The following is a 24,063-nucleotide window of genomic DNA, read 5'->3' as shown; positions in this document are numbered from 1 at the left end:
CGGGAGCGGGGCACCCGGTGCAGCTGGCGGGGGGCGCCGGCCGCCCGCCATAAAGTGAATGGCCAGGGTGAATGGGAGGCAGTCGGCCGGCGCCCTCCGCCTCCGCCCTCCCCGTGAGCTGCGGGCCGGCAGCGACGTGCAGAGTGGCTGGGGAGCCGGGGGGATTTACTTTCTGACAGCAGCAGAGCAGCCCGGGGCGTGGGGCGGCGGTCAGCTTCGCCCCTCTCGCAGGATTAAGTCCGCTCAGCCGAACCCGCATCTGGAGCCACTGTAAGTACCTTTCTGTCCCCGGCCTTCCGGGCGAGCGTCTCCCCTTCTTCCTGAGCCCCTTCATACTAGCCCGGCCGGCCGTAACCTTTTCAATGCCGGCACAAGGTAAGAGCATCCCAGGCGGGGTGGCTGGGTGTGCTCTGCTCGGCAGCGCGGGGTCAGCCCCAGTCCCGCGCGAGGCTGGCTTTCCGTCGTCTCCTGTGGGTCAAGGGGTGGCAACCAGATTAGAGCAGGCGGATAGAGCCGTGCCCTGCCTTCCAGAAGGGGTCCCGGGGCTGTGCGACCGAATTGTCCTCCATCGCTCTCGGGAGCGCCGACCACTTGGCTTCCACTGCTCTGCCTTTGTAGGGCCCGGCGACCCTCTAATCGCCGCCGTCCCCTCGGGGCCGACGCGGGCCCCTTCCCGACAAGCGCTGCTGTAGTCTCTCGCCGTTGCTAAACTTAGTCATTTTCCACTGGGGCGAGCGGAGCAGGGGCTGTTTAAATTAGCCAGGATTCGCTGTAAATAACGGCGTTGCGGGCTGCGGCTCAGCTGTCTGCAGGGTCCGGGGCAGAAAGGCGCAGGGAGCAGAGGCGGGGATATGTCGCCGGGGAAAAGGAAGGCAGCCCGACGGCTTTTGGACAGTTGGATAAATGATATTTATGTAAGGGCTGGCTCCTGTTTACAGCAGAGCCGACCTCCCTGTAGCGCCGGGGAGAAGCGAGCCGGCCCCCGCGGACGGAGCGAATCTGCCCCGGGAGGCCGCTGGCTGCGCCGCGGCGGTGGATGGGGTTCCAGGGATTCGACCGGGAATAACAGACCTGGTTGGGCCGCAGGGAGGGAGCGCCGACCCCACGGTAGCTCTGCCGGGAGCATCGAGCCTCCCCGGCGGAGTGCGGCTGCCCGGCGCTGGGAGGCTGCGGGCAGAACCGGCTGTCGGGTCTCCGGGAGTTTGCACGGGCTCTCCCGCCTCCCTGGCGCCGGGGGCACGGTGCAGAGCGGCGTCCCTCCGTCCCGCTGAGTGCCCGGGAAGCCCGGCCAACTGTAGCGGGCTCCTAACGGAGCCCGGTACTGTCCGCTGCCCCGTCTATTTCCCGCTCAACGAGTGCGGCTCCGGGGGAAGAGCTAGCCCCACAGTGCGGCACCCCCTTGTCCTTCTCCTCGACCTCCTCCTCGGAGCAGGAGTAAGGAACGGGTGCGTCCCGGCTGGCCGCGGCTCCGGCGGGGGAGGGAGACCGAGGCGGGGGCCGATGCCGGCGCTTCGCTGCAGCTGCTGGAGCGGGCTCAGGGAGGGGGGCGGCGGGCCCGGTGCCGCCGAGCGGGGCACACCTGTCGGCCGCTCACCCGGCGCCCCCGCGGCTGGACAGCTGAGGGGACGAGCAGGGAGGGGGCTGGATTCCCCCCCGGCAGCGCCAGGGCCTGCAGAGGCGCTGACTGGGGTTGCCGCAGCCCCTCCCGCCTCCCCGCTGGGGTTAGGCAGCTCGGGGCAACAGTCCCTTGGCCGGAGGTCCCGGGGCTCCGCACCCCTTCCCCGCCCGGCCCGCTGGGTTACCAGGTTCAGAGCTCGGCTCTGCACGGGAGCCGCAGAGGAACATGCTGCTTCAGGACGCCGGTGCCCCGCAGAGTATGGAGATGAGCCCCTGGCCGCCGCATCCGTCTGATGCTTCGAGCTGAAAGTGCAGAAATCAAAACTAATCCCTCATCTCCTCCCCGTTTTTCACCTGGGAGGGAAGCAGCCTGACGACTGATGGTCCCACGATCTGTCCACTTTCTAAGTGGAATCCAGTGCTGAAAGCAAAGAGAGGGATTTGGCATCTCCCAGACAAACTTGTGGGTCCTCCATACGTGGTCCGTGGCCTGGAAGACAGGATGCTAGGGGTGAAATGGCTCTCTCCCACGTGCAATTTCGGGAGATGCTAAAAGCAACTGCTCAGGAAGATGTCTGAGTCTCATCTCTGTTCCTGTCCCATCTTCCAAAGACAGGGAAAGGACCACCTTTTTGGTGATGGGATCAGTGTCTTGCTGGCTCCCGGCACCATGTCCAAGCCCCTCAGCCTGCAGGTGAGCTGAAGGGGGATAGGTGTTTGTGCAGGCTTTCATGGTACCCTGCTGTGAGGGATAAAAGGCTGCCTGCTGGCTCCTGAGGGACTGTCCGATCATGGTAGCTGCTTTCAGTTTTCACAAATGTCTGAAGAAGAGCAGATTTATTTTTTTTTTAATTATTATTATTATTTTTCGTTAGCAAATATTCACACCATGCCCGGTATTCCTCATAAGGAACCTCACAGAGATGTCTTTCCCTGCCAGCCTGGAGAGGGGTCTGAGCAAGGGCGGTGGTTTTCCTGCTGTTCCTGTTGTTCCTGGGTTTGCTTGACCTACAGCCCAGATTATGCCCATGCAAGCCCACCTATATTCCTGTTCAATGCACTGGTTTAAAAAAACAATATTAATCTCTGTCAGAGAAACTGTTGCAAGCCTCAATTAATATCTATTACATTTCTATAAGGGCTTAATTCAGGCAATTAATAGATCGGCAAACTGTGACTGGATTGCAAAAGTATTGGTTAATGTTCCCTGTGGAGACCTGGCAAAAAAAAAATGGTATTTTCTTTCTGTCAGATGCTACCCAAAACCTTGAGATTGAGAGGTGAGGCTGACTTTGGAGACTGCCAAAAAGAAAAAGCCAGAAACCTGATCCAGGAGACCATTCCAAAAGGAAGATGAGATGACCAGGGGACATGAGGTCTGTCTCGTGACCTGGCACATGTGCCCTGGCCTTGGGGACAGGGGAGGTACCTGGGTCTGGGCATAAAGTCCCAGATGGGGAGAACTGCTGGTTTCAAGCTGTGCACCCTGCATCAGGAAGGCAACGGGATGAGACTGTGGGGCCATGGAGGGAGGAGGGTCAGAAACAGGAGGCTGTGGTGTCTTTGATCAGGCTCAGCTATTTATCTGGCAATTTAAAATGGGAGATTGCTATTTACTTAGGGCCTGATGGTAGAGGGGGCAAAGCTCCCCCCTTGCTGTGGGCCACTGGGGCTGAGGGCATTAGGCTGTGCCAAGGTTGGGCATTTGCTGTTGGCTGGGGAACAGTCTCTACCAGCTGTAGTAGTTTGTGCTGAGGCTGTTGGAAAAACCCTCTATTGTCAATACCCAGCTGAAATAGGCTGGGGTTTCGGACGGCTGGAGAAGGAATATTTCTGAGGCCAGTCCGCCACACTTCCCTTCCTCCTCTTTGTGTGCTGCTCCCCCTCACTAGCACCCCTGCCCTCCTCCCGCCTCACCTCTGAATATTAATGCCTCTGGCAGATTGGATAATAATGTGACTGGGAATTGAATGAAGCTGGTTATTAGCTCTGGGCTTCCTTGGGGCATTTAAGGGAGTCCACAGCCTGATCCTGGAAGCTTGGCAGCACAAGGGACTGGGGCCAGACTCGGCAAAGAGGAGGGTCACTTCTGTGGGAAAGGATTTGCTTGAATCCTCATCTCCCTCTGACCCCAGAGGAAGACAGGTATGGCAGCCTAGCCAGAGCAATTCCTGTGGGATGGTTAGCAATAGATCAGTCTGGTTTTGGCAAAAAAAGAAATTAAATATTAGAAGGTTTTTCCGAAAAGACTTGGGAGATCTAGCTGGGCAGCAGCTAAGAGACATTTCTGTTATTAGGCTTTTAAAAAGAAGTGGGGAATGAGCAAGGGAGGTCCCTCTCTTCCCTTTCCATCAGTGTCAGAGTATTACCAAGCAGATTCAGGAAGAGAGCCAATCCCCTACCCCTGAAGAGGAAATTTCCCACTGATTTGCCGTGTGTAGGTTCATCTTTGGAATGCTCATTTCTAAAGAGCTGAACCTTATGATCTCTCTCCTCAGGAGCCTCCTAGCTTTTCTATACATAGATCTCTGGATGCTTTAGCACAAAGGGAAATATCCCTGTTGAGCAGAGGAGAAATTGAGCTCTGGCAGAATTACCTGATCTTAGTCAGAAATACAGCCTCTGTCCCTTGACCCTCAATCTGATGCTCTTTGCTATCTCCTAAACCACAGCTCCACCAGAAAATAAATATTTACACCCTCTTGAATAGTGCAAAAGAGGAGGGAAACCAGAGCTGGATTTGCAGAAACTGATATTAATTTTGTCCCTCTGATTTTTCAACTATTCAAAATGTACTGAGATGCCTTAATGGGGCGGTAGTTATTGAGGATCTTAGCAGATCCCCAGCCTGGGGGAGCTGGGCCCCGTGTGCACTGAATTAACCCCTAAAAATCACCATCAGAGCCACTGTGAATGAGACACCTGTTTGTAAACCCCTATCGAACAAGTTCTCAATCCCAAATCTGAGAGCCTAAGAAATACTTCTATTGGGAGGATATAGCGCATATGCCACTCTGAATCACTGATCCTATAGGCTGTTCTTTTCAAATAAATACATTAAATTGCTATTGGGGAGCTTCAATTGTGCGGCACAGGCTGAAAGGCTCAGCACCTGCCAAGCTCTCTGCAAAAATTGAAAAAGTACAAAGATGGAATAAAACAAATGACTAGAGGTTCGCAGTTACTTCCACCTCTCTCTCCTCTTTCTTTTTCCATTCCTTCTTCCCCTCAACCTTATTTAAAACAGAAGCAGCCTTCCCACCACCCATTGCCTTTTCTCCGCTTTGCAATGCTGCCATTTATATGAGTCTAATTTTCTTTTTAAAAAACTGATTATAAATGACCATTGTGAAACATGAGGATTTAACGGTAAATCAAGTTGACCTGTCTGCATGTGGACATTTTTATTTACTCCTTTTTTTGAAAAGCAAATAAACATAGAATCCCTCCCACATAAAGCAGCTTCCCACTTAGATTTGAACACAGTTGAAAAGAAATCTCTTTTGTTTTAGCCATTTTTATTTCCTGTTTGTTTCTGAGCTTAGACTTGACAATGAAAACCACATGAAATTCCCTTTTTGTTCCATCAGTTTTATTTTTGGTGCCACAATATCCCAACTTCCAGTTCTATGAGTTGAATTTGGGGTTTTTTTGGTTTGCATTTATTTCAAGGTTTTTTTGTTGTTTTTTTTTTAAGAGTAAATGCATGGAAATAAATAAGACTTTTTAGAGGACTGGATTTATTAGGATAATTTTTTAAAGTTAGATTGTTACGGTAAATTAATCAAACTATAAAGGCTAGCCTCCGTATGGATCCATGCCTAAGCACAGAGAAATACCAAGATGATGAAAAATAGGGACTTTCTTGTCCCATTTAAAAGGGTTTCAGAGGTTACTTTGTGTTGGATGAGTTTTAGTAACAGTGCCTGAGTTCAGATATATCCGAGTCGCAGACCATGGTAGGAGGCTGGAAAGCCGTTCCCTGGCCCTGGAGCTGCAGCAGAGGTTGCTCTCAGAGTGACAGGGTCTGGGCGGGCAGAGGCATTTTTGGCTGCACAGCCCCGTCCCCGGAGCAGGCTGGCCGTGAACGGGACGTGGTGTGACCCAGGCAGCAGCGTTGTGCCATGGCTCACTTCCTTCTGCCCCATCCCTTTTCTCTCCGAGCTGCTTTGATGGGATCGCCCGAGGGCCAGACTGGCTGAGTAACTAGGGCTCTGCAGCTTCCTCTCCTACCCACCCAAACTGCCTACCTCCCAGGGCTCCGCATGGGATGCGGCCTCGAGCAGATGGAAAAATTGAGGATTTGGCAGGGGAGGCGGGGGGAGGTGGAGTAGGGGTGGAGGGGGGGGAAAGAAAATGCAGACTTTGTACACAGTCCTTAGGCAGCACACTCCCACATTTCAGGATTCCCAAAGTCAAACCTCTTGGTTTTGCTTTTGCAATGTGTGTTGTGCCCTGGATTTAGAGACATGAAACATTTTGCTACGGCCTCGAGTGGCACCTCTGGGCAAGAGGCTCCGGGATAAGGGCTGCTAGCCCCCTCTCTGCTTTCCCTTCCGCCCTTCCTCCTCCTCGCCCCGATCGGCACAGCGTTCGCGGCCGGTGCACGGCAGGACAACGGCGATCCGCGGGCCCGATCCTGCCGGCACAGGCCGCGTGAGAAGCACTGCGGGATCGGCCCCGGCAGTGTTTGCTCATTGCTTCCCTCGGCCCCTTCAAACAGCGTCTGGGTAAACAGACTGACCTTCAGGGCATGTTGCAAGGTCCATAAAGATGGATGTGGAGAGGGAGCAAGCTCCAGCATCCCTCCCGGAGCCACCCTCCTCCTGCCCCAGCTCGACCAGCTGCAGTATCGCAAGGAAGAGGGGAGGGATACTGCGAACTGAGATCATCCACTTGTGTTATTCACGGCAGTCTTTATTCTACAAGGATCTTCCTGCCAGAGAGCTTTTTTTTAAAAAAATTAAATACAAATTACTTGGGGGGGGGTGGTGGGGAAAGACAAATCGTCGGGAAACTTTACAGCCAAGCACAGCAGACATCGGCTCCATCCAGCACTGCGGGTTTGCGCTGAGACACATCCCTCGGAGCAAGCCAGCAGTTTCTGGGCTCTTGTTCCCTTAAGCAACAGAGCTGCTTATTGGCCATGGTGCTTGATGGGGCCATCATAGAGCTCCTGGCAGTTACCCCTTTTCCTTTTGTAGTTCTGCAGCCTACTGAGCTCTGACAGGTTGTTTTAAAATAACGATCTAGTACCACCTCTGCTCCCAAAAAAAACTTCTTTCTATCTGCTGATTTTGCTGAGTTCTGTCATAGAACAAATGTTTATGATCAAGTTGAAGTTCTCCAGAAAGGATTTCCAGAAGTGGGGACAGATGGCAGACACTAGCAGCTCTGCAGTGCACAGAGGTCAGACGGACATAGAGGTGTGACATGCTGGTGGCAGGACATCCATCCCAACATTCAACCCCCTGCATTACCCACTTGATGAGGAACTTTCTTGAGCATATTTACTAATTGTGAGAATCATTCACATCTTCAATAACACCTGATTCATCCACTGCTTTCCATCTGCATACAAACCTCCTAACAGCAGCTGGAGTCATAGAGCTATCTGGGCCTCCCTAAAATGAGCCAACTTTACAGCCACAGAGATACAGAAATGACCCTGCCCAGCTTTTGCAAGCACAGCCCCCATAGGAATCAGGCCAGTTTCCTTTGACTGCCAGAATAATTAGTCAAATTTATACAATCGCCCAACTAAATACAGCAACACATACCGATCTGCTGATGCCGGGCCCTGGTGGCCTTTGCTGCTGCATGAGCAGCTCGTGTTCAGCTGAGCTGCAGACAGGCTGCCCGCACCTCTTATTCCTGCTCAGGATCCTGGCTTGCAACTGTCTTGTCTTGCTCCCAGCTCTACAAGAGTGGATTATGATTCCCTCTACACTGTGGCTGTGCAGGTATTTCTCTCATGCAGACACAGGCAGATCCCTCAGTAGTGGCATGAGCTGCTTTGGAGCCAGCCTGACAGGGCTGCAGGAGTGGGCAAAGGCACGTAGGGATGAACAGAGTCAGTATGTTCTGGCCAGACCAGTGCTGGCACTCCGCTTTAGCAGATTCTTTATTTCAGTTGCAATATTTTCCCAGGCAGAATTTCTTAATGAAATCAGTCTTTTTTCTCCCTCCCCTAAGACAAAAGGATTAATTTCCCTAACGGACTTTTTCTCTCCCTTAACTGCAGACTGTGCTCTCACTCCTAGAACTCCTGCATGGTGGATCCACACCAGGCCAGCAACTTTGTGTGATCAAAAGTTTTTTGGGAAAAACTGAGTTTTTGCTGATTTATTTTGTTCCAGATCCTTAACAAACAAAGTAAGCCATAACAAAGCATAGCCTTATTAATATAACTGCACAGTCTGTCAGAATGAAAATCCCAGTCCTGGTTGATGGATCCAAGGTGCCAAACATCCCACTGAGGCATAGCATCCAAGGGACACTGGAAACACAGCCGGACACAGTGAGACCTGAAGCACAATTCTTGCAAGAATGCAAGAACTATGAATGTTTAGTTTAGGAAAAAAAAACAACTTTGCAGAAAGTCTGGCAAGGCTTTTCTTTTGTACTAAGATTAGCAATTTGTTTCCAAATTTTGTGTGCCAATTCAGAAACTATCCAGGTATGCTAAGGGTAGGACTGAGATCCAAAGATACAATTGCAAAGAACTCACTTTAAGCCAAGCCCAAGCACATTACCCTGCCTCTGCAGAACCCAGTGCTTCAGCTTGGCAGGGTCTGCATTAGTTCAGGGTACTGCAGACACACCTGTTGTGGGGAACGACGCACTGTGTATAGGGCATGGTGACATCAGGGTGCTTCCACAGCACAGGGGCACAGTGCAGCCCATCAAATAAGCGAACAGGACACATTCCATTGTGGGCTTTTTTTGCTGCGGACATGGGTATGGAGCTGTCAATCCTTGGGACATTTCCATTGTGATAATCCTCCGGAATACAGGCAGTTTATTAACCCTCTGCTGCCCAGAGAAGAGGTTTCAGCCATCATCCTCCTCTGCAGCTGGAGGTTCACGTCAAAGTGAGGGAAGTGAGTAGCCTGATCCCATCTTGCAGGCTGCCTCCAGCCCCTGGGAAATGCATTAGGCAGTGTCCAGCATGGTTGGGCATTTTCTTACCACCTCTTATGTGAGGATCTGAAAGCACTTAAAAGAATTTTGCTTCATTACCTCCACCAGCTCACATATGCTCATTTAGGTGATTTCTGAGATGAAGGATACAAACCCAGAACAGTCAAATAGTTTTACCTACATCATAAGGCAAATCAGTGGCAGCACCTTACCTCCTCACCCTCTTCCCACCTCACATTATTGAGAACTTCTCCTTAGAGCCATGCACAAAAGAGAAATAGCCTGGACCCCCTCATCAGAGAGCTGCCATCTCTCAAGTCCTTGCTACCGGCTGTGGCCAGGAAGCCTGGCAGCAAGAGCCTGGGCTACTGCAGTTCCGTGGCACCATGCACGGCTCTCAGTGCTCTTCAGCCCAATCCATGTGTGAGGCAGTGCCAGACAACTTGCTCTGACAACAAAGCCTCGGCGAGCTTTGGCAATTCCTACTGATGAGAGGAATAAAAGCCCTAAATTGTGTTCCAGGCTTCAAAGCAGCACACACCGCTACAAAGCCACCCTCAGGAGCTCAGGGGTTAGTGCCCAGCTGTAGGGACTAAATCGAGAAATAAAGTTTATTATAACCTGTGACTCAGCCCTTGCTGGAGGTCGATGATCCACTTCTGAGTGTGCACCCGAAACCACTGCTCAGGCAGCCTGAGGCTGTGCACAGCCTGATGTTTTTGGAGGCAGGCAGTTTGCTCTCCTGTCCCATAATGGCCCTGCGCGCTGGGTCACCAGTTGGCTGCTGCTGTTTATCTTCCAGTGATTAATGGTTGCTCTTGGTTCCTGCTGCAATTCTATTAAGATTAGAGATTTAAAGCTACACTGAGATGTTTAGCAGTGGGTGACCTTGGTCTCCCCATAGTTACATTTCTACAGTCTGAAGGAAACAAATATTAACTCATTTTGCACCCCAGCCTTCTTGCTTTCTAGCAGTGGGGAAAGAGCCCCTCACAGGCAGCACTCATGTTGGCCAGCAAAGAGAATCTGACTCTTGGTTGCTGCACGATTCATGTGTTGTGCTGATGTGGCACTTCCATAGGCACTCTGATGGCACCATTACCTGAACAAACACATATATCCAGAGAACAAAATGCTCTTCTATGAGGGAACACGCACACTTTCAATCACTTCCTCTTTGACAAGGAGCAGAGGGAGAGGCAGGGGCTGTTCCACCTTACCTCAGCCCCTCACGGGGACCAAAGTACAGAAGCAGATCATCTTCCTGAAAATGTACATTTAAACAGAGTCCCAAATGTTTATCTCTCTTAAAAGTAAACCAGCACACAGAGAAGATGAGCATGGGAGGTGTGAAGCAATCAGCAGTAGTTTGACTTCTTCAATTGATGGAGCAGGAAGAGACAGGTCTGACCCTAAGAATCTAGTGTAACATCACACCTTCACCTCAGGAGATGCAAGAATGAAAGGATACTCCCCCATAAATGATTGCAGAGCACCTTTCAGGCTGAGGAGAAACCCTGAACTCTTTGTGGAGATCAGCAATTCCAAGCAGAAGATTCAGCTACTGTGGCTCTGGCTGGAGGTAGGAAACTCACAGATCCACAGGGCTGTGCTGATCTGCTTGAGAGAGGCCAGCTTAGGTCTTCCCTCCTATCCTTGGGTCATCAGTGGTAGCTGTGCTGCCATCTTGGAACCTGAAGCATCAGGTCCTTGCTGAAGCACCCCTGCATGCCGATGGGAAGTAAAAAAAATAACATCAAAACCATGCAAGACAGCTTTTCACTTCCAGATCAACCTGCCAGAGCAGGTCCAGCAGGAAGCCTGGTCCCCAATGGCAGTGCAGAGAGTCAAGCAGCACACACTAGTCACTCACTAGGCAGCTCTCAACGGGAAAGACCCACATCACAAAAGCTACCCCTGTAATTAGCCTTACTTTGCTTGAAGTCAGCCTTTGTGTTTCTTTCCCAACCCTTCAAAGAAAAAAAAACCAAGCAAAAGCCTCCTTGCTCCCAGGTGACAAAGCAGTGTGTTACTGAGAACCAGGAGATGGGTCACAGGGACCCTTGTTTCTCTTTTCAGGTAAACAAGGTTGCTCTCCTCATGAAGGAGTGTTCTTCTTCTACTGCCTAAATGGCCCAGGCTTGGGCAGATGTGAACTCACACAGAAATAGAAAGGGGGTGCATTTGGACAGAGAAAAGGCCTAGAGCCAGAACTTCTCTTTCCCTGCCCTCCACCATGCCCATGGAGCAAGGATGGCAATTCCCTGTCTGGCTGGAGGGTCTTGCACAGGTGTCCACAGCATGTTCACATGGGCACCAAGGAGAGGATGCACATGGGCAGTGACTGGAAGAAGAGATATGTTTGTTACAGGTTTGGAAACCTTTATCTCAGGGGCAATAACATAGATGGAAGGAGTTACAGGTGATGGAACAGACTGGGATCCATAGCTGGTTTTACAACTAGCATGAGCAAGAAGCCTCTGAGCAAGCCTGACTGCATGTTGCTAGTACAGAAGCTGTCCCTAAAGAAACGGTTCTTTTATGTTAAAAGAAAGTGAGATGAAGAGTCAGACGAAGATGGTAAATTTGATTTTATCTAAAAATATTTTTGAAGTGCCAATTTCACTGATTCCTTGAGACTGGGCAAACAACTTAGTAGAAATGCCATGAAGATTTAGCATTGACTTTCTTAATATCTCTGCCTACAGCAAGATATAGCCAATGTGGACGAAAGCTCCTTTTCTTAAATCCAAAAGGGCTGTATAATCTAGAAGAATACCTTATAGCTCTTTGTGTCAGTAGCATGGGGTTGCCTTTGGGTAAATACATTGGTACAGAGCTCACATGCTGTCACCATTGCAGACTTTTCTTGCTTTTTTAATCTCTCCCTTTGCTTTTGCTTCTCCATGACCTGCTCAGAGCAAATTGAAAAGGCATTCCTTGATGCCACCATATATGGCACATGCAATAGATTATGCAATTACGTATATATATAACACCTCCTGCTTTTAAATTCAGTTCACAAAGCAAACTTGTGCTCAGCCACAAGTCCCAGGTTAAACTTGAATACTGGCCACGCTTCATAACCAGTTTTAATCAGAGTACCCACTGTATCTCTGAGGCAGGCCAAGCATGCTGTGTTGTGTCCAGCAGCTTGGATGAAGTTTGCAACCACTGCATTGGTGCAGCCCAGGATGGGGCGTAAATTTTCAATACCAGGACTAGGCTCTCCTCAGCCTTGTATTTTGTGTTGTATCATTCACGCCTATGGAACCTTGTCTATGTAAGATACTTCCCCCTGGTTTTCCTATCTTCACTCTAGTTTGTACAGATGAAAGCAATGCAAGATGTGGAAAAAAGAGCAAACAGGACCCTGCACAGGAGGACACTGTCCTTGAGTTATAGCAAGGCAAGGATCTGAATTCCTCCTTAAATCGTCCAGTACAGAGTCAAGCTCTAGAAGAGAGGAAATTGTGCTTGACAGATGCAATCATATGCAAATGGCTGTAGAAGAGGGGAAATTATCATCTACAAACATTGGGCAGAAATTCCATCTGCTGCAGACTCAAGAAGGGCTCTTAATAAATTCTGAGACAGCAAAGTGACACACATCTTAATCAAGACTTAATCCATGGAATTAATTCACTGCGCGTTTCTGCATAATTCTGAGAGTAATGCTAAAAGCCATGGCAATATCAGCAGCAGATGGACTCCCCTACTCCATGCAAAGGTATTAAAGAAAACACAGCCCCTGTCACATCACTTCATATATGTACACATGGCAGAATGCAACAGGGCTGTGCCTGGCTGCTGCCAGGAGCTTAACACAGCCAGCAGACATCAAAGGTCAGGCTTGCCACAAAATGGAAATGGAAACCAGCCTCATGGCAAAGCCGAAGTGCTGCCACTTCTCTGCCACAGGAGAGGAGAAGCCCAGATCAGAGCAAAGGTCTGGGAAACCAGAACCAGGTCCTGGTTCATTAGGTGCTGCTTCAAGAGAGCACTGACTGAGGTCGGTGTTGAGACTGCCCCACCAGTACCTGGGAGAGGTGGTGGATGAAGGTCAAGAGAAGTGAAGAACAAGGAAAACTGCAGGGTTTTTGTGAGCAAGATCTGCTTCAGAAGCCAGCCAGATAACCATTAGAAATGGCTCCTTTCTCCCTCATCACAGCCTGGATAGCACACTACAGGTATGGGGATCAGCCCCGATGAGGCCCTGGAAGCAGCCTTGTGCAAATTGACTAAAGAGGCTTTAGACAGCTCTGAAAATACATTCTTAGTCACTGTCATCCACCTCCAAATGAGGTGCAACAGCTATGTGATTAATCTCTTGTTTACATGTCTAAAAACTAACACAGTCCAGACTGTCTTCAGCACGTTCCCTCCCTGAAACACATAGATTTGAGGGGCTGGGCAATCCTTCACCACCCAGGATCCAGATTTCACAACTGATCTTCACGTAAAGTTTGAAAATCCAAAACACCTGGTCCAAACTTCCATAAACCCAGGGGTCCCAGGACCAGGCACAGTGTCTCAGCTGTTGTGGTTTAGAGAAAAAGGATCTCTAGCTGGGAAGGTGAGGTATCAGCTGGGAGTGGCCGAAGTTTTGGAAGCTGCTGTGGTCCCCTCAAAGTGATCCAGCCTTCATAAACTGTGCACCAAGTGGCAGTGAAACATCCCCATTTTGCTGGGTTGGTTATGATCCAAAATTCAGATTAGAGGTTAACATAGAGCCAGATCACCTTTCCAAGGAGATGTAGCCAGGCTTGGAACACCTACTGCCTCATGCCTGCCTCTTCATGAGCATCCAAGGTGGTCCAGAACAAAGTGCTGCTCTCAGCTGCATTCCTTTAGGCAATACAAGTGGAGGGTGCAAGGTCCATAAGGAAGTAAATGATGAAAAGAATTGATCTTGGGACAGAGATGTGTGGAAAGAGGGGACAGAAGAGTCACAGTGATTCCTGCAGTTCTGGGGAGCAGCACTGACAGCTTTCCAGTTGGGATGCTTTCAGCCAGGGAAGATGGCTCACAGCACAAGCCGGTCTCCTGAGGAGACATGGGGATCATAGTCAGGATTATCTAAGGCTGGAAGCAAGCTCCTCCTGCAGCCAGTACCACTCGTTCCCAGGCACCTAAGTGTGTGAAATGTGATTCCCATGTTAATTCAGGTTCCAAAGGTCCTTGTGTACCCCAAAGGGGTCCACTTGCACTGCCTGGGTCTCTGCTTGTAGCAGTGGCTGTGCAGGCAGGTGTGCCTTCCTATCAATGCCAGGCAGAGAAATGCTTTTCTTTTGAGATGTGTGCATGTAGTGTTCTCTGAAAAGCTTTACTTAGGCTTGGCCAGCTTGTGAAGAAACAAGGGAGAAAGAGCAGGGAAGCTGGGCAGGGAGGATGGGAGAGGTGGGATGACTGGGGAAGGTGCTAACAGCCCTTGGCTGGCCCAGAACCACTTCCTCAGATCTCCATTACACAGCATGCTCCCGGCGTTGCTATTTCAGTCTGAATGTCACCTATAAATTGGAGGCTCTTTCTCTGAAGGCTGCAAATAGAAGTGTCACTAGATGATCTTTGATTTATAGGGAAGCTCAGCTGAAAGCCCAGTATGTCCATTTTCCAGCCAAGAAACTCAAAGGTGTCCAAAGATCACACAGGGATCCTTTCCTTTTCCTAGACCTTTCCTCAAGGCAAGTCCCTGCTGGAGGTGGTGAGGAGAGGTCACACACGCATTGATCTCTCTGATCACCCTGTGACTACTGTTTTTCAGATTCCTCCTTCTCCACCACCCATCCCTGCCCCATGGATTTCAACCTGCTGGCAGACGCGGAGGCTCGCAGCCCAGCCTTGTCGCTCTCAGACTCTGGAACTCCTCAACACGAGCACAGCTGCAAAGGGCAGGACCATAGCGGTGAGTGCAAGGCTCAAGATACAAGAAAAACCCTGACCCATCCTTGTGGGTGGATCTGTGTGACCAGTGGCTTGCAGGAGCTGGCTGCAGTGCTCCCAGAGAGACAGTTTCCCGTTCTACTGGGAGCCAGCAAAATGCCATAGTAGCATGGCTGTGCCAACAGGCAGGGGAAAGGCATATGGGTCCATATTGCAGTGACAGCTATTGGGACGGTGAGAATATCATCCCAGTGGTGGGGTTATCTGGCCCTGGCTGCAGGAAGCCACTGCTCACAAGGGTACAGCCCATGGCAGGCCTGAACCTGGCAAGTAAGGTCACAGCCCAAACAAGATTTTATTGTATTTGCCTAAACAGGATCCCCAAAGCAGAAGAGCTTTCCCCACAACATAGGAAGTATCCAAGGCACAGAAGGCTACACCTAATTTTAAACTGCTCTTTTTATTTTTTTTACCTCAGTTTAAATTGTTTGGGTTTAAACTTTCCATGGTAAAGGTAAACCTTAGGCTGAACTTTCCAGGCTCAGGCATTAAGTTGAAAGGGAAGCACTGTCTTGCGCCTGCTTTAACTGAAAAAGTCTCCTCACCTGTGCCTTGGTGCACTGCTTTGCTGCTCTCTCACAGAGGTGCCTCTGACCATTCCCAAAGGCTGAACAAACCCCAAGCCTGCTGAATTCTTTATCAGGCTCTGAATAAGAAATATCACCATTCAAACTTGTTCAGAAATCAGCTACCAAATGCTATGGTTTCCTCTGGATTTTACATCTGTCCTGTTACCACTCCAACCCTTGTTAATCTGGATGTGTCAGGACAATGCAAAGCTGCTTCTGCCGGTGCCAGCACTAAGGAGTGAGGGCTGGGGACAGCCCACTGCTCTCCGTGTAAAGCCTCCAGGCTCACCCCCATGGAAAAGCTAATAAGGATAATGATGCAGATTAAAATTCCCCAGAGAAAGTATCATGAAGGGAGTTACACTGGGATAACTAGTCAGAGAATCCACCCAACAAATTCCCCACATGTACCTTAGTTGGGCACATCCCCAAACTCAGTGGCTCCTCGTCAGCTGTTTTGGATGCATGGCAGTGTCTCCATTCAAGTGGCCTTCCCTATTGAGCCCACCCTGGCATGCTGTAGAAGTGCCAGTTCAGGCACTGACTTTCCTTTCCATTAGGCATGAGCAGCTAATTCCAGCTATAGCCACAGTCGTTTGACTGAGTGGGCGAACGTGTACAAGATATATTCCACAACCTATTTTGGGGTGACAATAAATGTTGTAATGCCTAGCTACATTACTCCCCACTGTTTTAAGCAGTCTAGAAATAAAATGGTTCTGGGAGATGACTGTCAGCATTACCTGTATGCAGAAGCTGGCAGCTTGTGCCTTTGCACCAGAGGCTGATGGCCTCTGCATCGTGTATCAGCAGTATACAGTCAGGCAGAATACAGCTGGCTACCAAGGGCTGCCTGAGACAGGGGCAGGGCTGCACTTCCAGCACTTCTTGAGTCCCCTCGAGAGCAGCCTACCTACTTCTCCTTGGCCCTGCTTCATTCATCTACACATGTAGGAGATCTTCAGGACGTGAACACAAACCTTGCTTGTCTGGGCTCAGCACTCAGGGATCTCAAGTGTCCTCCAATTGTATGGCATGATTTGTGACACCCCCTTCTGTTAGGTTTCATCAGGCAGCGCAGGTCGGGGGGGAGCAAGGGTGAGGATGAGGCAGGAAAAGAACTGCCCCATATCTCCCCATATTGTACTCCTCAGCATGGATTCAAGGTACCCACATCATTTCTGTGGGCTCCTTTCTTTATCTGTATTGTCACAGTTTGGTTCCCCACTGCAATCAGTCAAAACTCCACGTCTTTTACAGAGAACACTTATTCCCTGCTTATAGAAGAAGCAGAAAAGAGATAACACACAGAAAAAAACACAGGTAGTAGGTATGGAAACAAAGAGGACAACAAGATGAACAGAGATTTTGCAAGGCTCAAAGCTGGAATTCCTACTTCTCCTTAGACTTAACATTTATGTGAAGTAAGTATACCAGAGGGTGTTGAGAATACCAAACAAGATACATTGTGATCTCTTTCACCCAGATGTAGCCCATCAACCAGTGGTATCTTCACTCCATTTTCTTTCCCTCTTGGTATAGTTTCTTCCTGAGTGAAGAAGGGCAGTCCTGGGCAGCTCCCAATTAGGGCACAGCCTCCTGCTTCACAGCAGCCCCTTTGGAAATGAATATTTGTCAGGGACTTTGGTGAGAACACATTGCCTGTATGCAACAGGCTCCTAATTAACCCAGGCTCAGCAGATGAACAAATAAACCAAATGTTGTCCGTTCATCTGTATTGAGCCATTCCTAATAACTAGCTCAGATGGGTGGCATCACTTCCCATTTAATCTCTTTTGGAGATGGATAGTGCAGGAATCTCCCACATTCAATACCAGTTCAAAGCACTGAGCTAGAGAAATCAGATTAATCTCCTTGGCAAGTACCACTATAAAAATCCACATTAAGAGCATGCTTCCAAGAGTTCTGCTGAATATGGGATCCACAAACAAAGGTGCCCATGAAAATGGAGAAGAATACCACAAGACCACAACCAAGCTCTTTAATTCCACTTTTCAATTCCTGTTGCTTTGTTTCAAGAGTGTGATGGGAGAGTTCGTGTACAGGTACACCCTGGATGGAAACACAAACTGGTCCTGATGCTGAGAACAGGACATAGCACCTTCCTGCTCAGAAGAAACAACTTATACCCTGCTGCTGTGAGCAATGGCCATCTCACTGTCCTCGCATCCACATTTCTGCTGGTGGATAGCATCAGACGTGCTACAGAAGCAGAGGTGGCTGGTGGGGAGCAAACCACTGACCACACCCAGGGTTTCCTCTCTGGAGAGCGAGGTCCTATCCTGCAAATGCTCTCTGCAACTCCGGCATTGCTCTCTGAAGAAAGGCAAGTACAAGGAGGATTTTCTAGGAACAGCAGGAAAATATTTCTGAATTAACAGGCTGTCATAAGAACAGCGTTCTTGAGACAGGAACATCTTCCAGGTCTGGGGCCCACTAAAGCACCTGCTGTTGGCTCAGCACTGCCCTGCAGCAGTCTCTGGGGAGGCTCAGATGCTTTTAGGCCTCATGCATACCCCATAAAAACCAAATGGAAAAGACACAGCCTATTATTCCACAGCACGTCCATTTGACTTGTGGAATCCCTTTTTTCACTGACTCAACTGTATTCCAGGCTGCTGTCTCCTTGTCTCCCTAATCATTAAGGGGCTGTACCAGACACCTTCCTGTTGAGATTTTTCTGGACTTTGAAGCCTTTAAACTAGCTTCCACTCAAAGAACTTCAACCAAACAAAAATTTCCATTTTAGCACAGTGATGCCAGGATTTTTTTAAAGATTCTTCTTCCAAGTGGAACAGTTTGGGAGCTATTTGCAAAAATTTTTATTTAGTTTAGATGACCATTTCCTATTGTAATAGAACACCTCCTCTCTCTGCTGAAGACCTGATTTTCATTTGGAAATGCTTCACCTGGCTTCTAGATCAGAGGAAGGAGTTGATCAGAAATTATTTATTTTGACTGGAATAATTTTCCTTTATGGTGACTTGTCTTGATTCCCAGCAAAATTAAACACAAGCTATAGCTTTCTTCCATCATAAAAGAAAGTGTCACATTTGAGCAGTAGGGCACTCTGTGGAGGACAACTGAACAGAAGATATTTGTATTCTGCCCTTATTTGCACTTTGCCTGCTTGTATTTGCATAGACCCCTAAAAGGGCTGTGGCACAGGGAAGCAGCTGGCTTCCCACCTCCACCCACAGCAGCCAAAAGCTCAGCATGCAGACATGGACTTGATGCCCAGAAGGAGGCTAAGCTGTACATTTCAGTGAGGTATCAGTGTGAGCACTGGAGAGTTTTGAGGTGTTAATTTAGTGGGCAGTGAAACGAAAGACATTGCCTCTAGGGGAGGGATCTGTGAATCAGAAGGAGGGCAGGGGCAGAAATATAGGGAGATTCTGTTGTGCTTCATGCTAAGGTCTAAGAGAGGGCCTTTCCCTATGTTTTAAAAATAGAAACATATGCACCTAAGTATGAATGTAAAGGAGCAGGAAGGGGAGTGAAAATTTGTGGTCCTCAGGTCTAATTAATTGAAGACCCTCAGCTTGCTATCAATTTGCTGTTTGCCTTTTCCCATCATTTGTCCACAGAAACACGACTGGATCTTTCGTTGTGTCACAAGTGTCAATTTCTGTTCAGTTTTTCCAAAGGACACCTTAGGCAGAGAGTTTTAAGCAGAGTAAGAACCTTCTGATCTGGATAAACTCTACCACTACCCCCGTGTGAATTGTGATAAATGACACCCACATATTGAAAGTTTGAAAAATCTAAATCCAGTCACTTGGAAGCTAACATCTTATGGCAGTTAAACAAAGGCAACCTGTGATGAAGGAGGCATTGGTTTTGCTGCTGGGTGGGTGCCCGCTTTCAAGGACAAGGGAGGGAGATGGGACCACTCCTGGTGGCTGCAGTGGAAGGGGACCTCACTGAAGGGACCAGTGAGCATGCACTGGTTGCCCCAAGGATAGGCTTCCCAAGTGCATCCAAGTCCTCAGGTTAACTTAGGGGATTTCTCCCATCTTTCTGTTTCTCACACAGACACTGAGAAGTCCCAGCAAAACCAGACAGACGACTCGAACCCTGAAGACGGCTCACTCAAAAAGAAGCAGCGGAGGCAGAGGACACACTTCACCAGCCAGCAGCTCCAAGAGCTGGAAGCCACTTTCCAGAGAAACCGTTATCCAGACATGAGCACCAGGGAGGAGATTGCAGTCTGGACCAACTTGACAGAGGCACGAGTCCGGGTAGGACTTCAGGCCCTTCCACCTTCCTGAGCCTGAGCTTGTGGGGAGGAAGTCTGCTGTGATACATGTCCAAGCTGTCCCCAAACAAAGGAAGGAATTAGGAGGACTAGAAAATTTCCCTATCTTGGAAACACCTCACTGGGGTCCGCGCTTGAGATTTGACACATCTTGCCACACACATACCCCATGCTGGTGATGCCTTCCCCATCCAGGGCCACCTTGCAATAATACAGGTAGATACAAAGCCCAGGCTCAGCCTCACGGAGCCCCACCAGCTGGCTGCCTCGACCCAGCAGAGCCTTTCCTTGCAGTATCATCACTCCCTAGCCTTATCCTTGCTGGAGGGCACTCATTTGGGTTCCCAAATCAATGTGCAGTCATAGGCATGGTATGGCAGGGCTCCAGTTGGAGTGAGAGCTTCTCTCTGCTACTAGAAATATGAGTTAGCAGCACCATGAATAGCCTTCCAGCAGCTTCCATGCTCTAGAAGTTATATTGTTTGAACCTCTCTAACACTAACAGATTTTCCTGTTAGAAGACAGAGTTACAACACCCCACTCCAAGCCAGTCCTGAGGTAAAGTCAAAAGAAGAGAAGTTCTTCCCTTTGTTCAGCAGCTTTCAAAACACATCCCCCAAATACTTTGCTCCCAAGTCACCCAACCCCAACCTCTCCTCCTGGCTGTGGTCACTTGGAAATACAGCAAGTATTTTCCTTTCTTTTTCCTATATAAAGGGCATCTGTTTGTTGAGTGAAGTGGGTTATTCGGTGTGTTGTGAAATGGCAGTGGTTTGGGTTTTTGTTTGTTGGCTGAGGACCTACTGGTGATTCCTGCTGGAGACAACCCTGAAGCCCAAATATCTTGCTGCAGCTCTTTCCTGATGCTCAACCTCCCATCTTCCTGGGAGCATCGCCAGCCCTTCAACAGCTTTTGTCTTGCTGGGCAAAGAAAGCAGGGTAAGGCCCCTTGCGAGGTCAGCCAGAGCAATTCCCATGCCCTTCCTCTCTCTCTCTTGCAGGTCTGGTTCAAAAACCGCAGAGCTAAGTGGAGGAAACGAGAGAGGAACCAACAGGCCGAATTGTGTAAGAACAGCTTTGGAGCGCAGTTCAATGGACTGATGCAGCCTTATGATGACATGTATTCCAGCTATTCCTACAACAACTGGGCCACCAAGGGGCTTGCCAGCAGTCCACTCTCGGCCAAGAGCTTTCCATTCTTCAACTCCATGAACGTCAGTCCCCTCTCCTCCCAGCCCATGTTCTCCCCACCCAGCTCCATCACCTCAATGACCATGCCTTCATCCATGGTCCCTACTGCGGTGACCGGGGTACCGGCCCCTAGCCTCAACAACCTGGGAAACATCAATAATCTGAACAGCCCAAGCCTCAACTCTGCTGTCTCATCCAGTGCCTGTCCTTATGCCTCAACAGCCAGCCCCTACATGTACAGGGACACGTGCAACTCCAGCCTGGCCAGCCTGCGGCTGAAGGCCAAGCAGCACGCCAACTTCACCTACCCGGCGGTGCAGACAGCAGCTTCCAACCTGAGCCCTTGCCAGTATGCCGTGGACAGGCCCGTATGAAGGGCTGCCCTCTGCCAACCAGGGACTTGACCTTAGCCTGACAAAAGGAGACCTTTAGCCCTACAACAGCGTACGTCCTGCAGAGAATGAGAGTCAACATGAGTGCATAAGAGGGAGACAGGGAGAGAAAGAGAAAAGAACGAGCAGGCAGACGAACCTTTATGAAGATTTGTCTATTGTATGGTGAATTTTGACTGTCTTTCCCCTTCAAAACCCCTTCCCTTCTTGCCCACCAAACCTTCTCCTCCATGGAAACATAAAACAAAAGAGTCTACTGGAAGCCCCATGGGAAATAGGAGCCCCAACATACAGGGTGCCTGACCCATGGGCAGCAAAACCAAGTATGTTTCAGTCTGCCCCTCCAAGCCCCACAGGGGTGAGCACCCCAAATTCCTGGGACAGCACAGGCAGCCTCACATCACCCCTGCAGGAAATAGCCAGAGACAGGACAGCTTGAGGAGGGTTGCCAGTTGGTGCTTGGCTGAACCATGTTCTCTGCACATGTGCAGGATTTTGATGAAAGATATCTTGACCATTTATTTATCATACAGCCAGTAAGGAAGCCTTGTCTCAGTCAATTAGCATCTCTTTATAATGCATATATACACATGGCCCTTCAGACTTGAAACCTTTAGGAGCTGGGAGTTGTAAGAATATAAAATATGTGTGTATATATATATCTATCTTATATATATACAAATACATATAGAGACATTAAAATATGCTTTCTTGTTTTGTATGTGAAATAACCTACAAAGTAGACCTTAAAACCAAAAACCCTGTAAAGGAAGCACATCCACCGAAGCAGTGTCCTGGCTGTCATGCTTTACTGCTTCAGTCATTTTGGTCAGACACATTGCTGCCAGCGTACATCCCAAACATCCCCGTCTGCAACAATCAGCTCCTCCTTGCACATTTCTTTCCCTTCCCCAAATCCCATTTCCAAAAAAGATAATAAAAGTTGGCACAAACCCTTTAAGCTTCTGCTTGTGTGGTTATTGAAAGCACAAACCTGCATCTGAAGATTCTAAAATCAAGTGCCAGCAGCCCAGGTAAAGGTGAGCATCCTTAGAAGCAGCAGCATGACACAGTCCGAGTTGAAGGAGCAGCTGCAGTTTGGAAGAGTACTTCATGTTCCTCACTCACAAATCAAACACCTGGTTCCACAGAACAAAAGCCCACACACACAGTAGGAAGAGGAAAACAAGCCCCCCGTTCCCTGTCTGCATGCACCCAGTGCTGCAGGAAAGTTGAGCCTCTTCTGGCTCAGGCTTGCCCACTGTGCTTGATGGGGCCAGTGTCTTTGGGGTCCCACAGCCCAGGACACAGGAATCCCCCCCAGGCATTCTGGCTCCAAGCAGTGGTCCCCAGGGGAGACTCCAGATGCAGCAACTTGCCCTGCTCAGTTTCTGTTGGGAAAGCTGTAAAAGGAGGTGGCCCTCTCAAGCTGTGAAGGCACCTGGAAGAGCTACTGCTTCAGCCAATGCAGAGAAAGGCAGCAGATCCCTCCAAAGGCCCAAGGAAGCCCCACATGCAGCAGGGGACCAGGACACCTCTACCCAGTGCAATCACCTTCCCCTTCACCAAGCACAAGCTCCGAGGGGAAAACACAACTCCAATACTTTACTTTCCTCTTTAGATAGAAAAAAACAGCCCTAAAATATATTCACAACAAACTGTCCTACCAGGAAGACTAGGGCAGGCAAATCTGACATAACCCATGTTCTGCAATATCGTCAGCATGCAGAGAGAAAGCAAGTGCTTTGCTAAGAATGGATCCTCACTAGGACACAGTAAGAGGTCTCTCATATACCAAGCATATAAACTGCTCAGTCTTTGCCAACGCCTCTTCCACAGGGAGCAGTTGCTTCTGAAAGTATTCGTGAGCAGATGCTGAAAGCAGTCAAAGGTGTCAGCCCACCCTCACTGTAACAAATTATTCTTTGCTCTGAGCTAATCCAAAATCCGGGAGCCAAGATATCCTGCACTGAAACAGCTACCAGTGGAAGGGTTGAAAGATCAAGTGTAAACATATAAAACATAAACGCAGTGCATCTCAGACCATATGTTTCATTGTAACCTAGATCCTACCTTGCTGCTGGGCACCAGTGCTGTTGAAGTAGATTCAACAGTTAATCTCCATTCTGTGCTGGAGCTGCCATCCAGCAGCCTTTCCACCAAATACACACCTCATCTTGGTGCTACTGTGCTTAACTCCCTTCTCTGGCATGACTCTTCCATCTACAGGAAGAAAGAAAGGCCGGGGCTTATCTCTAATACCCCGTCCTCCACTGAGCCCAATTCATAGCAGAGTCCACCCTGGTTCTCCCTGGTAACGCAAGACAGGTAGTGCCACAATCCTCTCCTACTGCCTTCATTAAGAGCTGATCTCTTTGATCTCTTCAAACACTTGGTCTTTCCCCTCCTCTTTTTCCACACACACTGCCCCTCCACCCTGTGCTTGGTGGTTCTCTATGTTGCTCTGATGCTTGTGAAGCTCCTCTACTTGTCACACAGAGAAGATGATGTTTGGCTGGGGGACGCAGTTCAAGACTTGGCTGCTGACTGTTGCAGGATTCAGTGGATGGAAGATATGTCCAAATATGCCAAGCAGAAGGCCAATTCTAGCACGTGGTTCTCATTATCTCCTCTGGGAGCCAGTGGGAAAAAGTCAAGACCTAGTTTAGGTCCTGGTTTCTCAGTCTAAGGTTTTTCATGAAGTCATTTAAATTAACATTACTCCAGACCACTCTGATTCCTGAGCAGGACAGATTCAGTCTCCACATGAGGTAACTGGCACATGTGGCCAGTGGCTCTGTAGCCTGGCTAGTTGGCTCAAGTTTTTCCTTCCCATGCTATATGGAAAAGATGGTGGGGTCTGTTTCTGCAGTCAGAGGTATTGCACCATGTAGGATCCAGAGATGGCCAACAGCAAATAACTTATTGA

The 24,063-nt window shown here is 49.3% G+C and overlaps 1 protein-coding gene across 1 annotated transcript; it reads left to right on the top strand.

The window, feature by feature from the left end:
* The first annotated feature begins 182 nt into the window (after positions 1-182).
* On the top strand, positions 183-22,075 carry PITX3 (paired like homeodomain 3). The gene is made up of 4 exons (XM_014879885.2): positions 183-270; positions 14,525-14,665; positions 19,329-19,534; positions 20,553-22,075. Exons 2-4 carry the CDS (start codon positions 14,557-14,559, stop codon positions 21,114-21,116), a joined length of 879 nt encoding a protein of 292 aa, XP_014735371.1. The 5' UTR covers positions 183-270; positions 14,525-14,556; the 3' UTR covers positions 21,117-22,075.
* Positions 22,076-24,063: the final 1,988 nt, after the last annotated feature.

Source organism: Sturnus vulgaris, chromosome 8 (genome assembly GCF_052056855.1).
Source record: "Sturnus vulgaris isolate bStuVul1 chromosome 8, bStuVul1.hap1, whole genome shotgun sequence".
NCBI lineage: Eukaryota > Metazoa > Chordata > Aves > Passeriformes > Sturnidae > Sturnus > Sturnus vulgaris.
Note: the sequence above shows the minus strand (reverse complement) of the source record. Positions and strands in the feature narration are given on the sequence as shown.

Excerpts from the sequence above, each read along its gene's own strand:
- PITX3 (XM_014879885.2), top strand. The coding sequence starts at position 14,557 with ATGGATTTCAACCTGCTGGCAGACGCGGAGGCTCGCAGCCCAGCCTTG. Across the intron at positions 14,666-19,328 it reads CAAAGGGCAGGACCATAGCG|ACACTGAGAAGTCCCAGCAA; the intron begins GTGAGTGCAAGG and ends TTTCTCACACAG. Across the intron at positions 19,535-20,552 it reads TGACAGAGGCACGAGTCCGG|GTCTGGTTCAAAAACCGCAG; the intron begins GTAGGACTTCAG and ends TCTCTCTTGCAG.